Below are 20,257 nucleotides of genomic sequence, written 5' to 3'. Positions count from 1 at the left end.
ACAGGAAAAAATCAATATCGGCATGTATCATATAGCTTTGTACGTTTTAAAACAATAAAGTAGATAGTTTTTTAAACTTTAAGCCTTTGGCCTTATGTTGTTGTAGGGTTTTAGACTCATAAAGAAAAGGATAGATGCTCAAAAACAATACTCAAAACACAACAGTGTTCTATTCTTTTAACACACAATAATGACAAATGTCTGAAATCCTGTTATATGTTTTTTTTTTTTTTTATTTATAGTTGCAAAACTCTTTTGGCAAATAATAATTCATACAATTTTTTTATATTTTAAAATATGCATTACAAGAGAAAACAAAATAAATATCCAGTTACATAACATTTTTCTGAAAATGATGTTAATTCAATGATAACAGAATTATATTTCTCTAGGTAGATTAAGTACATAGAAGCTACATATTAGATGGAATATTACATCTTAGAGGAGTTAATGAAAATATATATTTATATTTAAAAACATGTACATCTAAAGTAAACAAGTATTGTAAGCCATAATAATATTTAACATGATTTAAGCCATATGAAAGATGTTATTAATTAAGACTGAATACTCAAACAACCACTTTGATTTTTAATTCAATAAAAAGCGCATTCTCTTCGGTTTTATTTGATACCTTAGCCAGCTTCCCAGTTGTTTGGAGGAAAAGGTTTCAAGCTTTTTTCTAAACCCTTGGTTTAGTTTTGAAAACCATAATAATGTCATGTAGTATGATTTTTTAACTTTTTTAATGCTGGCTACTTAAATGAATGCATTTTTGTAAACTGTATACTTATATTGAACTGGGGGAGAATTTTCAGATTAAAATCTGTATTAATTAATATCTGAAATATATAACGTTGGTATATATTACTCATTTCCCACTAGTGATTCTGTAGAACTAAATTATCTTAATATTGATATTTTTAAAATTCTAAAAAAGTATAAATCTTGTAACAATAAAACTGTAGGTCTTCCTAGGGAATAAGTATAAGCAAATATGCAAAATTTCATGTATATATAAAATATAGGGTGACATGACCTGGGTGCTTTATTATGGAATGACCATCTGTCATAGATTATCTCTCTTTGCATAGGGTTCTGGAGTAGTTAGCTGAGGATGTCACTTTGGTCCTTGTGATTCAATATTGCTTTTTTACTGAAATTAAAGTTGCTTTTAATCATTCTTCAATGTCATCAGTGCAATTTTCAATATTGTAATTGAATAGTCTATAAAAGGTGTAAATTTCATTAATCATGATAGCTCTGTTTAAAGCTTTAAACTCATGAACTTTATATAAGTATTTATACAAATAAAACAATGAATATTTTCAATGTAATTTTGTTTGTTACTATAGTTAAGTCTAACTTCCTAAATAGGAATATGGCTTGGATCACACTAGATAATATTTTAAGGTCAATATTGATGTATGCCTCAATCGTCGCTGAGTTACAATCCAGTTCCGGAATGCCAGGTCATGTAACCCATTGACAAACACTTAGCACAACAAAATCCGCTGCTAACTTTCTGTTTATTTGAGTGTCTTAGAGTATTTTTCTTTTTCATTTTTAATATATGCTTTTATACTCCATGGGTGCAATTTTCGTAAACTATTACAGTTACACCTTAAACAATTTATGTATGAGTTTTCTTTGCTATCTTTTGTGGAGTTGTGATCTTGTTTAATTTGTTTCTTTTGTTTTAAAATGACTGTTATTGAATCAAATGGTCCCCATTCTTAAATTTAAAGACTAGTTAATATAAATGAATTAACTCATTAAAAATTTTTAAAACAATTGAAAAGTTTGTTTTATTTTATTACAAAAGTCTTATATTACATTAAAATGAACAAAACATCTATAGATCTAACCCTTTGTGGACAGATGCGGATATATCCACTCAAAACGCTGATTATGTAGTGGACGGGTTTGGATATATCCACAAAATTCGAGTAAAACCATACTAATTTATCTTTCATCTAAAAATGTTTACAATTTGTGTTTATCGCTGGAAATTTACAAGAAATATAAAGAAAAAGTCTCAAAACACAAATTAAATCATTAATTTTAACGAAAGTTTTTCTGCATTTGCAAAACTGCAGTCTTATATATAAAAATGTCTTTTTGTCATAAAAAATTATGTAGTGCAAATTTTCTATCATACACTAAATTTAACATCAAAATGTGTTGGAAAAAGATATACCTATAAAATATTTTTTTTGTTCCAAGCCTATTAAAAGAAAGATTTATATTTGAGCAAAATTGAAAGTGGGTTATAATGTTCAATGATGGTCGAACAAATGTACATGATGAGGTTTTGAGTGGTTGTTCTTCTGTTGTCAACGATGATCTGGAAAGTTGATGAAAAAATCCATGAAGACGGTTCACAATGACGACGCTTTCAAATGAATTCCACAAATATCACAAACTGTTTTGTATCAGATTTGTACAACTACCTAGGTTATCAAAACCTGATAGGCTCCAAAAATGCTCACCAATATTCACAAACTTGGCAATGCCACCAATGTGTGTGACTTGGTAGTGCTTTGACATATCTCAAACAGTATAGTGAAGAGGGAAAGGACTTTTTAAACCAAATTGTGATAAGTGACAAAACTTGGATTTGTTATATTGCACCAGAATCCAAACAATAATCAATGGAATAGAGACACTGAATTTCCGAAAAAACAAAAGTTCAAAACTTCAATGTCAGCACAAAACAATCACAAATGTGCACTGTGTTCTGGGATATGAAAGAGGATTTGCTTACTGAATTTATTGCCAGAGGTGAAAAAATTAATGGGGCACTATTTTGTAAAACTTTAGTAAACTAGTGTGCAGTTAAAAAAAAAAAAACAGAGAGGAAAATTCAGTGAAGGAGTTGTGTTGCTCCATGACAATGCTCGGCCCCATGCTACTGGTGACACCCAATTGTTGATTCAACAGTATCATTAGAAACAGTTCAAGCCCACGCTGTGTAGTCCGGATTTGGCACCATCTGAATACTACTTGTTCCTGCACGAACGTTGGATCCAGTTGGATGAGTTGAAAAATGCTGTGAAATTCGAGCTATTGTCACTGGCGGGAAGTTTCTATGTAGAAGGAATTGAAAAGCTGATCACCCACCTCAACAAGTGTTTCAACATAGTTGGAAACTAAGTAGAAAAATAGTTTAGAGATAGATTTTACTAGTTTTTTCTAAAACTACAAACATTCCAAATACGCCTCGTAAATTTTCATAAAATTCTCTTTTTTATTTGTGAATCCTAAACAATGTTTGACCAATATGCAAAAAAGGTTTTGCACAACAAATTTTCCATTTTAGTTAGTCATAAATTGGTCATGCTTTTTAGGAGAGAATAATGAGAATCCTCAGTTGGGAGTAGTTATCCAATCATTATTGATAAACGTTTAGACAGAGAGATGCAAAAATCAATTGCATCTCTGAGTCTAAGTTGGTACAACAGCTTTGGTCACAATATTTTAAGTTACCTTTTCTGAAAACAGGATGATTAGACATTTTTTATCACTCAAAGTGGATATAGGCATTTAAAGTAGTAGTTAGGGATATCTTGAAATCAGGGATATAAAAAATGGGTAATTTAAAGATATGAATTTTGACATTATGTATATTAAACATTACTGAAGAAAATGAGGACTGAAATATTAAAATTGCATATGCTTATAATTAATGGAGTAATACATTTTTTTATTTTGACAGGAAAACTATCTTAATAAGCTGTGACTCTGATATAAAAAAATTAATCCAACTAAAAACTGATTGTACTACCCTAATTATTACAATAGATAATTTCGCAATGAAAATAAATGAATCTATCTATATATATAAAAGAAAGTCGTGTTAGTTACACTATTTATAACTCAAGAACGGTTGGACCGATTTTGATGATTTTTGTGTGTTTGGAATTGTCTTCATCGGGAATAGGATAATAAATATTAAAATATCATAAAAGTTCACAGGATTTCGGCCCATTGGTCTCTAAAAGTTACGGAAATACCCGTAAGAAATGCATTGCAGCAAACATATGTTATTAAGTGAAAGAGCCTGTCAAATTTAATCAGCTGTTGTTTGTAAACATATATAATGTGACAAAAGAAATATATGTTTATATACCATTTAATTACCACTTTACATTTCTTTACATATATAGTTTGAAATAATAGAGTAAGCTTAAGAGAATCAGCAAATTTTGTTTCAACTGTTTCTGCAATCACTGTTAAGCATAGACTTTACTATCCAGATAATAAAATTCAAATTTTACGTAAAAATTCTCCTTTAACTGCCATATTTATCTAATATAAACCATGCTCGTGCTTGATCAGAAGAGCAATGCAGATATCAAAATTACTATCTTACGTTGGCTACAAATATAAAGAATGTTATAAAACCAACCTTAGTTGTTTTTTTTGACAGAAGTATAGTTCTCAGAACTCCGTGCATACATATTCTCTCGATCGAGACAACAAAGCAAGCTCAATCATGGCATCGGAGATATAACTAATTTGATCCAGAAGTGATACATACGCAAAACCTAAATTAAAAACCATATGCAATTTCGCTTAACATCTGAAGCTCATAATCATTAGACTGTAATAATATGTACCTAAAATATGCCTATTTTCGTTTCAAAATTACATTGAGCGCCATCATTTATTACATTGTATGTGCACTAATAAATTTGAATTTTTGACTCCTGTACACTCTGGGCTAATACAGGATATTGGAAAAAAATTCCAGTTATTTCACAGGTGCATATTGAGACTGTTTTAAAATTTAAATCTTATATAGATCATGAGCTTGGAGTATCTTTCAGTGACTATCATTTATCTCAGAAGGATAATAACAACGTTCAAAAGAAATATGCCTCCTATGTCCCAATTTTTCTGTAGGAAATCGCGTGCGAAGCCGTGGGTAATTGCTAGTTTAAAATAAAATTGAGGTTTGTCCGCAGGGATGGCATAGTGTTACCAGGTTGGACCACCAATAACCTAAGGATAGCCTGTTCGATCCTGTCACCGGGCAAATAATAGGCACTTTTTCTGTACATAGACCTGTATTTGTTTAACACTGTAGTACACATTAAGACAAAAGTTACTGTTACTGAATTGTTGTAGGAAAGTTATAAATAAATTAGGTAAAAATTTATTAATACACTATTATAAGTTATAAATACCTTAAGGGCCCCATACACCTGCGAGTCTGGCTCGCGAGCCGGACCCGCTGATTATTCACCATACACCTACGAATCTTGTTCGCCCAGTTGCAAACATGAGTTTTTTGAAGAAGGTTGCAGCTGCGGTCATAGTGTTAGATGAGCTAGGTGTATTGTATGAGCTATGTAAGAAGAAACGGAAGAAAAGGGTAATGTGGTCAAAGAATTGGTTAATAAATAGAAAGAGATTTAGTCACATGAATTTATTGAATTTTGTTAGGAATGATAGTCGCCAAGACTATCAGAACTAATTAAGGATGTCAGCTGAAAGTTTTAACATGTTATTGGACAAGGTTAAACCGCTTGTAACAAAAAAAGACGCTATAATGCGAAACGCTATATCACCAGAGGAACGCCTCACTGCTACTCTCCGTTTTCTGGCTACCGATCTACATAATAAATGCTATCGGCAAATTTCGATACTCTTCAATAAATGTTTTTAAAAAATCAGGGCTCATAAATAACTTGGAGTCAGCCATGTTAACTCAAAACAAACAAAACACCTTACCCTTGGCGGAACGAGTGGTGCGTAACGTTTGGCCTACAGTAGTGAAAACGGAATGAACAGATTTTTCGATGGTGGGTGCACGAGTCCGATCCGTAATGCGCCATACACTGGCGAACTGATACTTGAGCCGAGCCGAGTCGCACGGGAAGCAGTGGCGGATCCGGCTCGGCTCGCCTGAATTTGACTCGGCTCGGCTCTTTATTGTCCATACACTGACGGATTTGGTCCATTTCTAGGGGAGTCGAGCCAGGCTCGTGAGCCAGACTCGCAGGTGTATGGGGCCCTTTAGAGAAGGATTAATTATTTATTTTGATAGGATCTCTTGAAAATGGATAGGCATTTTATTTAATAAGGGTTTCAAGATATCTTTTATGAGCAAAATATGTTGTTTGCCAATTTTGTAGTCATACTCTGTGCTTTTCCATGTTATAGATGCTCTACCTGACCTTCGGCACCCAGCAGGTGGTGGAACGCAGGTGTCAGAACTTGCAGGACCAGCTGGAGCTATATCTGGATGGGGAACGGCAACAGTTGCCAGATATAGAAAGTGTGGTGGTACTCAACATTCCCTCTTGGGGTGCTGGCGTGGACCTCTGGTCCCTCCTCAGACAAGGTAGGGATTCTGATTGTTAAGGATTGATGCTTTAAAATACTTTGGAAGAAAAGGTTATAATCACAGGTTAAAATATATATTTGTGATACTGACAAATTTAGTTCAGTTATGCTTCTTGTAGTTATAACCTATATTTTCTAGGTTTCTTGAATATCATAGATCAATTTATAATGTATTCAAAATTTCTCATACTTGTTGCAGAAATTCCAGAACTGCCGGAGCAGAGTTTTAGTGATGGTAAGCTGGAGGTAGTTGCTGTTTATTCGTCATTCCACATAGCCCAGTTGCAGGTGGGACTATCGACACCTCACTATATCGGTCAGGCTTCTTCTGTCAAGGTAAATTTTATGTTATGTTCACTTAGGATAAGAAAACTCCTCATTGCGTTTAGTCCTAAAAGGAGCTTTGTGGAACTTTCAGAATGACAGGATAACTAAGGTTGGGTGTAGGGCCGCCTATTGTTGAGACGCCATGAGAAGAGATAATGGGCACTATTCAGTATGTCACCTGAGGCTAGCTCTGTTCCAGTCAAAGCAGACAATACTCCCTCAGCTTTAACCTGTATAAGTCCATGTGGTCAGTATTGACCCTCTACTTTTACATTGTTTACTAATGTATTGATCTGTTTGATTTTCTGGGTATTAATGGGCTTAAAGTTTTTAATATTAAGGGAGCTTCACCTACTCCAACAATCATCCTCTGTAGAAAACTACACCTATTGACCAGTCCTTTTACTACAATATCTCGACATTTTTGTTTAGTGATGTACCACCCTTGGACGCCCAGATTCTAGTGAATCAGTTTTTGTTGTATCCAGGGTCGACTTTAAGGTTAGTTTTACTTTTGGGTAGATTGCAAAAAATGCAAAGGATGGGTAGTGACTTGGAAAAAAAAACAGTGATCACAGAGTAATGATTTGTTACTTATAGTGAAAAGCCTTATACCAACAGGTGAAGTGTGTTGACCAGCCGAGAGCACTGACCTCACCTGCTGACAGTGTGGCTGCTGATAACTGACTGCAGACATCTGCTCACTACTTATTGCTAGCTACTAATGAAACCTAGAATTGTCAAGTGCCTCAATACAACTCCTTACCTCAATATATGTATATAGTTACCGTTTTAACTAAACTGCAACAGAATAAATAGCATTTATTTTATATAGGGCAGAACACAAAATGCCCTCCAAATATCCATGTGGCAACTGTAATATTCGAGTTAGATTGTCAGGTATAAAATGCACAGGTCCTTGTAACAAATGTTATCGTGCGGGATGTCAAAATACTATAGAAAAGAATTTGAAAAAAATAAACTTCTCAGAAAATTGAAACCTGGCAGTGCATAAAATGTAGGGAAGACCAGTATCTATACTTATCTAAAGAGGTACCAGATCCAATCTCATTAAATAGTTCATACACACACTATTGAAGACCTTACAAATAGTCTTATTGAAAATATATATCTAGAAAACACAAGAGTGAGGAGGACAGATTGGAGATGGCTGCAAAAATAGGGTTAGCATTAATTGAAGAAAATAAACTGTTAAAAGAAGAAATTGTCCAGTTAAACACTAAACTAAATACTATGGAGGATAAAGTGGAGGAGATGGGAAAATTAAGAGAGGAAACACATTGATAATATTACAGCTAAATACAGAGTTCCAGACTCAGTTCTCAAAAGAGAAGACACTTCACCTTGAAGCACAATGTATGTATGAGAAGCATGACCTGAAACTGGGACAACTCATTGATAGCTATGTAAAAAGAATAGGAGAACTGGAAAAAAATATTACTGTACGGCAAAAATAAAACTGAAATCCAAGAAATAAAGGCAAACAATCTCAAGGACTCTGCAACACAAACTTCCCTTCCTATGCAAGAGACCCAAGTAAATAGGGACAACTCCATCTCTGTTCAATTTTAAATATAAAAAGTAAAAAATCAACTTGACCAGATTGAAACAACTCTTAATACTTTAACTTCAGGAGCCAGACAAACCTGTGATCAAATACTGAATAGCATCGTGGCAGAACAAAACCAATATCTGACCTCAGAAATCAGTCAAACCTGCAAAGAAAAACTGAAAACCAGCTTGACAGAAAATAGTCTATCCTTGACTCCAGGACTCAGCCAAACCTGCAAGTAAGCGAAAACTGAAAAAAAGTTGACAGAAAGCAGTTCATCCCCGACTTCAGGAACCAGCCAAAACTGCAAGAAAAACTAAAAAATACCTTGGCAGAAAGCAGTCCTGCACAAAGAATCAAATTGAATACTCTGACAAAGCCCCAGGCAGTCAAAGGGAAAAGGGTAAATATGTTTAAGTGTCTCCCTTCGAGCTATAACTGGTGAAAAATCAAATACCTGGCACCATGAAACTAAAAATGCTGCTGAGCAACTCCCCTCTACTAAACTCAAAAGTAAAGGGAAAAGATGATGATTATAAAGATTTCTTCATGAAACATAGTCACTTTTTCAAGGAGCATATGAGGAAAAATTACAGTGAAGAGACTACATAGAGCACTGAAAAGCAAGACAGTACAACCTGTGCTAATTAATCTTCAATCAGACTCTGAACTCAAAAGACAATGTTCCAGCAAAGAAAAATAAATCCTAGGAAAAAGAAAAAGAAACATTGAACTACCATACCCACAGAGCTTAGAAAACAAAAATCCTTCATCTTCTGAACAGCATTCACTGGAAAATGTTATTAACATAACATTACTCAATGCACCTGTTTTTAAGGAAGCGTGCCCAACAACATAACAAAATTAAAAACTCAACAGAAAACCAAAATATACCTAACTCCCAAAGACATGTCAATCCTCTAGCACTCACAAAAAACTAACCTCTCTAACAGTTGAACATTGAAATATTGATTGGCTGTCAAACAAAGTAGAAAGGCTCTCCCACTTCCTCTGTAATGAAACACCAGATGTACTAATAATAATGGAGCATGAACTATCAAAAGAAAAATTAGATAACACTTGTATATGTAGTTATTCTCTGATTGGGGACTTCTTCAGGAGAAACCATATAAAAGGAGGTGTGGCAGTCTATATAAAAATAGGACAGAAAATTTTGCAAAGTTCCTAAGCACAAGTGGACATGAAACAACTTGTGTGTGAAGCAATACTTCTTGAAATAAAACTAAAAATGGAAACCCTGCTAGTGTTAGGAGTATATAGACCTCCAAACGCCAACCTGGACAGTGCAATTGACATCCTAGACCAACCTCTCCAAATTAAAAAAATATTGATTATGGAGGATATAAATGTTGACAATCTACAAGAAAATTACGACAGCAAAAAACTAGAGGGCTTCCTATCCTGTTTTAACATAACTAGATTAAAGCTACCGCCAACTAGAATAACACATAAAACCAAATCCTCAATAGACTGGATCTGCACAAATATGGAACCTGACAAAATCCGCACAACAGTCATCTTGACCAAACTGCACAAGTCGCCATATTAAACTTTTCCAGAAATATTCCTAAGAAAACCAAAGAAATTAGGAGCAATTTGAGTTAAAAATCCATTGATTATCTTTAGACAAACCTGGAAACCCAAAACTGGGAAAGTATTTTTTTGACTGAAGATGTTAATATCGAAACTGGAATCTGTTCACTGGTATTGATGTTGTTGTCTTGAAGTGTCTTTTCTGATGTTGAGGTGAAGAAACTGTTGAAATAATCAGCTAAGCAATAGACACTGAAACCTAAATCATCGACAGGAATAGATGACATATTTGCTAATCTTACAAAAACCTGTAAAAAGATCTAACTTCTCCTTAGACTTTTTTTGTAGGGTCATTTGAAATCAGTAGTTTTTAAACACATCCGACTGGTGTCCAAGACTTGAAAACAGCATCACTGCTGAGTGCAGACGCTTAACCAGAGAAACTTTTAGAAAGGTTAGGCAAGAATTTGAATTTGGTTATTTGTTTTGCTTGAACAACAATGGCTACCAATTTGAACATTTGATGTGAAGTTTACAAATGATTTACAACAGTATTCAGTGAGTAATTTTGTTGTTATTAGCAGTAGTAAAGTAGTTTGTAGACTAATAATTGTGTAAGAAATTACATTATTGGCTGCTAATACCAAATGGCTTGGCCGATTTCATTTTTTTTCACCAAAATACAGCATTTTTATGAGCTTCAATTTGAGGTGTCACAAGGTATTAGTTGCAATTTCAAAATTTTGGCTTTGGGTACAGGGGGCATGGGGGTGAGTACCCCTATTTTGAAAATAATTTTTTTGTTCCCCAATTAGTACTATACACTCCCATTTACAGAATTTTGATACTTGGGCTACAAGTCTTTTAATACCACTTTGAAATTTTCAAATAAACACCCTCTATATGGTAAATTATGCCTTTTTTAAATTAATCTAAAGACAAAGAGCCGATGGCTGCATGTTCAACGGGATCTGACTTGAATCTGAGTTAGAGATAATACTGGATAACATCCTGCCCGGACCATTGCATTTTTGGTCAGTACTGTCTATTTTGTATTGTACTGACTCCCTCTTGTACTCTTCTTGATAAGATTATTCTTTGGAGAAAGGGAAGATTGAAGGCTAATAGAAGATTTGTTCTTAATGCAAAAATTTGTTTGATTAGTTCTTTATTGAATGTGAAGACGATAAGGGGAGTGTAAGGTGAGAGAAAATGAGAATGTATGAGGTGAGGTGTGAAGGGACTTGGGAGGAGGGTGAGAAAGGTGAAGGGAATAGGAGAGGTATAGAAGAGAGAATTGGTACTAAATTGAATGTCTGTTTACAGATAAAACTAAAACAGAAGATGGCGATGCAGGTGGATGGAGAACCTTGGGACCAACAAGGAGCGGAAATTAACGTCAGCTTTGTAAACCAAGCTTCGGTCCTAAAGTTGGAAAGATCTCAAGACTCTTTGGACTGAGTATTTGAAACAATGTTTGCTCTTTCACCCAATTGATGATCTGTTGGGGAGTCTCATACAACGAATGTTCCTCAGATATACATTACCTTGTCATACAATAGTATTGTATTACTTATCTTTGTACTTATTGATTTTTTACAATTGAACATTTATATTTTAATATTGTTATTTGTTTTTTGTTTAGTAAGCTAATAAGTTCATACTGTTGAATTTTCATTTTATTTCAATAAAAAGTATTGTTTTCAAATACTATAGAATTTAAGAAAAGGTTAATATCTTTAAATCTGCATTTTGTGATCTGTCTCATGTTTGAACTTTTAAGTTATTTCGAAGAGGTTTAAATTAATTTTTATATTTGTTATTTTTTTAGTGGTTTTTATTACCTACTTACTATTTATTTTTGTAATTGATGGTTAGAACGTTTAAAAAAGTTTTGTGAAAAGAATGGTAAAATACACTGATGTATGGTTCTGAGCATAACTTTCTTACTTTAAAAATACTAATTAAGTTTTATTCTCTAGAATCTAGTTTTGATGTTATAAAATCATTGTTAGTCTGTAATTCTATCTTCTTTTTCGTTTTTGTAAATCATGTTTTTTTAATTTAAACCTTTTGAGTGCCAAGGTGACGATTTCTCATCACCAGAATTTGGTCCAAGAAATGTTACCGTAGTGATTTGTCGTTACCATTTCGTGCGTGTTGTAATGTTCATCACTGCTTTTTTAATATTGTATACTGTTGACTGTTGGTGGTTTGTTGAACATTGATTCAGCTGATAGTCATTCTAAACCAATTTCATACTCAATTACTGTTGAAATCAACTTCAGCTGTGAAAATAAATAGCTGACTAGGTCATTGTCTATGAATTGTTTCTTCTGATGTTTATTTTCTTTTTGTGACCCTAATTTCTAATACTTTTACTACAAATTCTTAGTTTATTCTTTGTTTGAAGTTTGTTTTTGACGATGGAAGGATTGTGAAGGAAACAGAATTTTTCTGGACATTTGTCAATGTTTAGAAAAATCCTGAATCCTTTTTATTTTAGTTAGAAAATAAGGATTAGTGATTCTTAACCCTTGATATGGCAGTTGAAATTCTTATAATAGAAGGCACTATTTTGCTAGTTTTGCACACCTTCATTCAAACCTATGCAGAATGTTTATTATTGAAGTAAGGTATACACTATTCCATATTTAATTTTTCAGTACGAAACAAGGAATATTTATATGCACTTGGATTAATTTTTAAATTTCAATTTAGGTTTTTGTGTTTTATTATAAGTGAAAAAAATAGAACAACAATGTCCATAAGTAAAGCCTTATAAATAATAGAATTTTTTTTATTACCTTTAAAAATATACAAAATGTTAAAAAAAAGGTTTTTTTATGCAACACATTCAAAAAATCCACTTTCCAAAAATGTTTTTGGCAAATATTGTGAAATGTTGTGTTATTACAAAAAATGACTTTAACATTTTTAGATATTTCCTGTATGCTTATTAAATTTTGAGAACTTTTCTATGTTGTAGAGCATAACATTTCTGAGGATAAAAATATATTTTTCGTTATTTATAGGTTTGTATGTAAAAATGTTTGTTGCAAACCCTAAGAAGTGTTTTTTCAAGAAATAAAAGTTGTAAAACACACAATATACCGTCAGAAAATGTTTTAAATAAAGTAAATTTATTATAATAAAATCTCATTGTCTTAATAATAATTTTCTAAGTTCATCTGGCTTATTTACTAGGTAACTTTTAGTGTTCCAATAAATAAAAAAATAATGAAATAAACCGTATTTGTAATCTAGGCTTAGGCCTAAGTATAATGATTTTTTTATCACAATTTCAGCCTATAGACCTGTGAATATCATTCAATTGTCGTCCAACAAATGAATCACAAATAAAACCATTGTTTACCATATAGTTAAAATATAGATAAAAGCTTAGAATTCACAAATAAAAGTTTAGTAAGTAAAAATTAGTAAGGCCGGTGCATCACTATGACGGCCATAGTTCTCTCGAAATTATAAAGTTTGTTCACAAAATAAACAATAATTTACAGATTTCTTGAAGATATCTAAACCACTTGATGGAAAGTTTCACAAGGAAAAGTTTGATGTCTTTTGATACTAACACCACTCTAATAATATTATGAGAAATAACAAAATAATAACATCTAACATTAAAGAAATGTCACAAAGGTTGCATTGAAGATCTTTCTTCGCGTCATGTAGCAATGAAAATATGTTTGAAGCAGAGGAACTTGATGAGAAGGAAATTCTGAACGCAGTGATGTAGCCAAACTCATTCCTAAACAAACTTTCCCGCAGCAAAAGTATAGGGAGAGAGTCCCCGTTTCTTTGCGTTCACGACCAGACTCGGTAAACCAACATTTGTTTTGCAACTTTATAATTTCAGTGCATACTTATTACTATTCAATAAACTATATATCAAATTAATCTGTGAAATATCCTGATTAATTTGATATAATATTTGTCCTACTTTAGTGTTATTTTCTATAGCAAAAGTTTGATTTAAAAGATAACTGTAAAATCGACTAGTGATTAGTCGTTCAACATTGTAGAAACATTTTTTTAGCAACTAGTCACTAGTTGGCTAACAGATGGAGTGTTGTTAAGTGTTTTTTTTGCACGTTTTTGTCATAATGGCTGTATAAAATCTCCACTTAAATAATAAATAAGGGTTTTTAAGTCATTTTGTTACATGTTTTAAACATTTTTATTTCTTCTCATTACATTTTTTAGATTTATGAAAACACAATTCCTACAGTAAAATATGTTTAGTTTATTAGGCAAAAAGTATTATTTACAAAACTTCAAACAGGGTTTCTTATTAATTTTATATACTATACCCATTTTGTGATTTTCTCATTTTTCATAAAAAGGCATATAGCCAATAAGAAACTGAACATTTTGACACCTAATATGTTAAGTTGCTATTTGTTATTGTTTGTTAGTTGTATTGTATTTATTTATACATGTTTTGAAAGTACTGCAAAGTACCTGGTTTTACCTCTGATACTTTATGGCATGGAAATATACAGTTTATATATACATATAAACTGAAACAATTGAGACAGAGATTGGTTTTTTCATTGGAACTAGTCAAAAACACAAATGGATTTGTTAAGGGAATATATCTTTTCTCTAGTATTCTAATAAACCCAGAGACTATTAAGAACAAATTTAGGGTTTTCCCAATTCAATCAATGTATTGTTCACTCAACATGAATGGTGTTTAGTTGTGTTGATTTATTGTTTATTTATTCTTAATTAAACTATAATTATTAGCCAAGTTTGTACTTTTTTGGATACTTCTCTCAATAGTTGCTACATTATAACTGTATACAGGTTGTGTCTGAACCCGTAAGATCATCTTGTACTCCACATTATAGAGCTCCATATACAATATTTACAAAACATAATTTCTTTACTTTTAGTTGTACAGAATTGATTTTGATAATAAAATATTATCTAATTAAGTTAAAAAAAATGTAGGAATATTTTCCCATTAAAAGAGAACATAAGCATATAAGAATTACATTCTCCGCATTGCAATTACATTCATAGTATTCTCTTTTGATAGTTTACTGTAGTTTTTAATAACAAAAATATTTAATTTTTATAAATTTTGTACTATTTTATATTTTGTCTAGATTTGTTTGGATGAAATTTTAAATGAAAGTAAATCCTACATTAAGGTTTGGAATGATCATTCATTATCCTCATGATATTAGTTAAAAAGTTTTAACAAATTGACAATATTTTTTGATTTGCCTCATTTTGGGAAGGGAGTCAAAATTGCCCCACTCATCCTACAGAATAAATTTAGATCCTAGTAATATTCACTGAAATACAAGATTTTATCCTAACACATTCGTAGCTTACGAGGGGGTTGGAGTTTGTAGATACCCAGTAAAATATAATTGATACAAAGTGTCCAGATAGTAATCTTTTGTTTATAAACTATAAAAATAAAACAAATTATATTGAATAGATAATAAAATGTTTAAAACTTCTCATTTTTTATGTACACAAGTGTAACCAGTGTACACATGCACTTGCACTGGTAATCTAGTCTCTTGCTATTAATAATTATAATTAGTTTTAATCAATCATAGACATTGGCGTATCTAGGTATTGACTCTAGGTGAGCCCAAAATACAGCCCTTTATCATATTCAATGCTGTAATATAAAGATAACCGTCTAATGTGGAGTTAATAAGATAAATTATTCATTCAAATTTTTATACTTTTACTATGTGTTACATGTATAGGTTCCGAAGATCTAAGAATTCTTGGATTTAAATGCATTGAAGGCTTATCAAGCAAACAGAAAATGGATTTTTAAATAAATTTAAAACTAACGCTAGTGTTATGTTTATAGACTAAGCCAACAGAGGAGTTAGTTGCCACTTTCTTGGTGCTTAGCACACTCTTACCATTGTCCTGTAATTGTTTTGTGGTGTATTTGTTATTGTTACATTTAAATATTTTTTATATTGTTTTATCAACTAAGGTAAGAAACTTCTTTAGTTTTCCTATACTTCTGAGTCCAATTTCTTCAAACATTGTATTATTAGAGTTAACATACACCAAAAAATCAGCTTAGCTTCCAGATGATAAACAATGTATGTATATACTAATGTAGTTAATAAATGTTGCATATTTAGCATTGATTTTAGATCACCGTTATAGTTTTACTTATTAGAAAAACTACTGTATTTCATATTTTGTTGCTATAAGGTGTGTTTTTTAAACCAAGTACCATCTTGATATATATATATAAAAAGAAGTAAACGTTTTTTAACAATTGTACTTTACAAGAAAACCCACACTTTTATACATTTCCACAAAATTTCCATCAAAGGCACTTATTACATTGAAAAGCAACTATTTTCATACCGTTGTCATAAAAGATTGCTGTCTGATTTAAGAGTGGCTGTAACAAAATAGTGCTGACCTTCATGCTACTTTTTCAGTTTAAAATCACAGGTAATCACTGGACACCAGATTGGATCTCAATGGAGGATAATCAAATTGTTCCCAGCCAAATGTCATGATCAGATCTTCAGCTTGTTTTGTGGCATATGACAGGGATTATCATGCAGAAAAAGTATCCTTTTCTTTGATGGTTAAATGTTAAAAGAAGTTCACAGAGAAAATTTCTTGGGATTCGAGGAAACTCACCTGATAAAAGTGTTTTCACTTTATCATTCACTAAATATGCACAAAATTGTATCTTTTTATGTATTTGCATGCCATTCCATCACTCACAATGGTTTGTCTCTACACTTCACAATTCTGACGGTGTTTCTCTTGCCTTTAGTACTAAGAGAACAAATAACAGTGCATATTTCACAGTCTGTGGGATTCTCAATTGACAGAGGCATTTTAAATACGCATAAACAGATGTAAACACAACTAGCCTTAATGGCACCAGGGGCCAAAGTATGGAGGTGTATTAGGCTGTGCTGTTCTGACACCAACTCGAGCTCTACGGCAGCAGAATTTTAAAATGGTGCTGACTTAAAAAACATGCTTAAGTAATATTCTTAATAGAATTACTTTTGTATGAAATGGAAAACACCAAATGTTTGTGTAACATTCAATTCTTTTACATTTTGAGACTATAATTATGGGAAATCTGTTGAATTTTAGTCCTCTCACAAGTTGCATGTCTTAAAACATGCTGGAGAATGTCAATTCTGTGCACATTTGCTGAGTTTCTGTGTTGAGTTGTGTGTCATATGTAATTGCATATTCGTCAAACCCAACTCTGCATCTAGATAAATGCTTTAATAGCGTTTCCTATCCAAAAAATATCTCCAAGTAAATCCCATGTTTTGTTTGTTTATCATAAATTTTAATCTGTATAATTATACAAAAATTAACAAATTCAGCTATAATTTTTTTCTTTTTATAATAAGTTTAGGAATTTTAATTCATATAGAAATTTAAGGAATTAAAGATATTTGTATGCTAATTACACGCTGTTGATAAATTTATGTTCACTGCTCTAAGGATTAGAAAAATATGAGTAGATATAATAAACCTGTAATTGAAAGTTAAGTATGTAATTATAACAATCATGACAATGGTAATGCCGTTTTAAAATCTGTCTAAAGATCCACAATAGTGTGCTAGTACATTTTAAAGGGTTTGATTTGAGTAATCATTTTAAATGTGACTTAAAAGATAAAGTGATCTCATTTTGGTTTCTGAAATAGTTTTTTTTTTCTGTTGCAGTAATTCCACACAATTGATAACCTAGTGAGTTTGATATTTTCAATTTATATTCGATTCAGTAATGTTTGGCTTAACGTTGAATTTTAAGACAAGGTTATCTGTAGTGTTTGTAAAATTCATCGGCTTTTCGAATATACAACCAAAATGTTTAGCATGAAATATGGCCCGTACAATGATTAAAAACATTACTGTATTTAAAAACTCCTTGCATTTAATTTTTTGAATGTTTTAAAATAGATTTTTAAATAAACAGTTAAAATTGTTATTTGTTACACATTATTAACACTTTTTCGATGATATATACCCATCAGTGGGATCATGCAACATTGTTTTTCTAATACCATCTAAATTATTATTTAACACAGAGTTTAATATTTATAAAAGTGTTTACAGTTAATTACTATTAATAACTCAAAGACATTAACTTTCAATAAAAGTAATATTGGCTGAACATTATAGAGAGCAAATATGTAGGCTTATAAAAAGGCTGTTACAAATCTTTAGAACTACTTTTAAATAACCATAATTGTGAGTGTTGCAAACATGTGACATATGTGTTGAAGATGGAGCTTTTATTGGCTTTTCCTAGTTCAATTATTACATTGAAAACACACAAACCAATACTTATAACTTTTTATTTGTGAGGCCGTTCTATAGAAAGGCTATCTTCTTCAGACACAGCACAAAAGTTATATGTTGATGTCGATTTTTTACTAAAACTATGTAAACATTTTACAATTCGTTGCACATCAGGTAATTTAATCTTTAATGTAGACGCCATTAAAATTGCTTTCCTATTTTCTAAATAGAATTTATCTTTCTGATTACTTCTATAACAGTGTTGATCATTAAGACCCATTTTGATTTTAAAACATCTGGTAAACAGATATACCTCTTTTCCCACATTTTATTAATGTGTGGAACAATGGTTGTTTCCACTGAAATTGTTAGTTTCTAGGAATTAACTTCAACTATGCACTGTCTTGGACCAACTTTTTAGTGGTTACTGTTACTAACTTTGGCGTGTAATGTAATTTCTTACTTAACACCAAATTGTTATAATTTTGTTTGTTTACAAATTAAGTAAATTATGATCTGTGCTGATGATGAATGCTTGTCTGGTAGTTATAAAATCTAGTCCTACATGAACATAGTTTAAAAACTTAAGTAATGTCTTTAAATAAATTTTATGTTATTTTCTAAACGCATTTTATTTTGCCCTAAACATCAAAAAGGTCCTGAAGTTGAAACACAGTATATATTTGAGTAATTAATTAGTCCTTTAATGAGTATGCCAAAAAATAGCCAAATTGAGAGTGTACGGCATCCATACTTTGGAAGGATTATACGATTTCAGACATATACCATCGTTATACGTTACAAACTGTATAACACTATGTTTAGAGGATTGAAACCTATCCTCTTTTTGAGTTATTAAAAAACCTTAATATATATACATGTACAACAACTCTTAAAAACAGAAAAGTGTGGGAATTGAATTTTGAACAATTTAACACTTGAAGTTACAATTTAAGAAAAAAAGTGATTTATTCCTATGTTATTGTAAATTTATTTAACACATGCACCAAACACTAAACAACTTGGGGTTTTTGCACTGGGTGATGTAACAACGAACAAAATGGTTGCTTTTGAAATAGCTGTGTCACGATGACTGCTGACCAACAAAGATTACAAAGGTAGTCAAACAATATTGCAATAGATCTTACAGATATAGGCTTTTGTTTGATATAAATAACATGACTAAACATATTTTATATTGCATATAGAAATAGAGACATCATTTTGAAAATCTTGTTACATTATAACTATACCTCTTACATAAAAACACGATCAATTGATAATAGCAGCTCCAGAAATGGATTTTTACATTAGTGATACTCTGAATTCTACAAAAAATAATATCCGCTATGGAATTTTTCATAGTTGGTGAATTCCATCGGTGTAACTGGTCAACTGCTGTAAATCTTGACTATAAAATATTGTAGTTTTTCTTTTACTATTCATAGTCAAGCAAAGATCACTCAGATGTTTTATAAATTAATAAGTTTAGCACATAATAAGTTTAGGGTGCATTCACAAAGAAAGCTGGTTACAAGCGCTTGCAAGCTCCAACCGGTGTGAGAAAAGTCTACGTTGTATCAAGCGTGTGCGTTCACAGACAAAGCCTGTCCCGGCTAGCAAGCGCTTGCTACAAGTTCTGACAAACACGCAAGAACGTTTTGTACTTGTTTTCCGGCTCTTGTTGACCAAACCAGTCAGTGACAAACATCTGTGCAGTATGGATGTCGATGAACTGACATCTCAAGTCTTTAGAAGAGGGGCTATTTGGGACAAACGCTTAAATAAAATATAAAATAACTAGCCCTTCTTCGTTATGGATAGGTTGTTAATGTCAATTTCCCCAAAACTTGACTAAAACGCTTTCAATTTTCTTGAGGATGTAACTAAACATGGTAACTCCATTCTCATATAAGAAAAAACCTCACTTTGTCAAATTTCAATTGAGGAAATAGATGGTGGTATTCCCCAAACCTACCTCTTTCGCGGTTAATTGCATGAACACTGATTTTCCTTCTACGAATTTTTAATTCGACCTTTTCAAGTAAAAATAACTCTTCATCACTTGATGAAGACATCGACTCAACGAGAGCTGAAAAAATACTAAGCTTGAAATGCAAGCGTTGTGTATACACAACAAAA

The 20,257-nt window shown here is 31.8% G+C and overlaps 1 protein-coding gene across 1 annotated transcript in view; it reads left to right on the top strand.

The window, feature by feature from the left end:
• LOC124354361 (diacylglycerol kinase epsilon-like) overlaps positions 1 to 18,740 on the top strand; it is a 41,239-nt gene extending 22,499 nt beyond the window's left edge. The window contains exons 9-11 of the mRNA XM_046804752.1: positions 6,172 to 6,352; positions 6,554 to 6,690; positions 11,135 to 18,740. Of these exons, the coding sequence (XP_046660708.1) occupies positions 6,172 to 6,352; positions 6,554 to 6,690; positions 11,135 to 11,269 (453 nt within the window). The 3' untranslated portion in view covers positions 11,270 to 18,740. The remainder of the gene's footprint in view (positions 1 to 6,171; positions 6,353 to 6,553; positions 6,691 to 11,134) is intronic.
• Positions 18,741 to 20,257: the final 1,517 nt, after the last annotated feature.

The sequence above is a fragment of the Homalodisca vitripennis genome, chromosome 2 (assembly GCF_021130785.1).
Source record: "Homalodisca vitripennis isolate AUS2020 chromosome 2, UT_GWSS_2.1, whole genome shotgun sequence".
NCBI classification, from domain to species: Eukaryota; Metazoa; Arthropoda; class Insecta; order Hemiptera; family Cicadellidae; genus Homalodisca; species Homalodisca vitripennis.
This window is presented reverse-complemented; position numbering and strand designations above follow the sequence as displayed.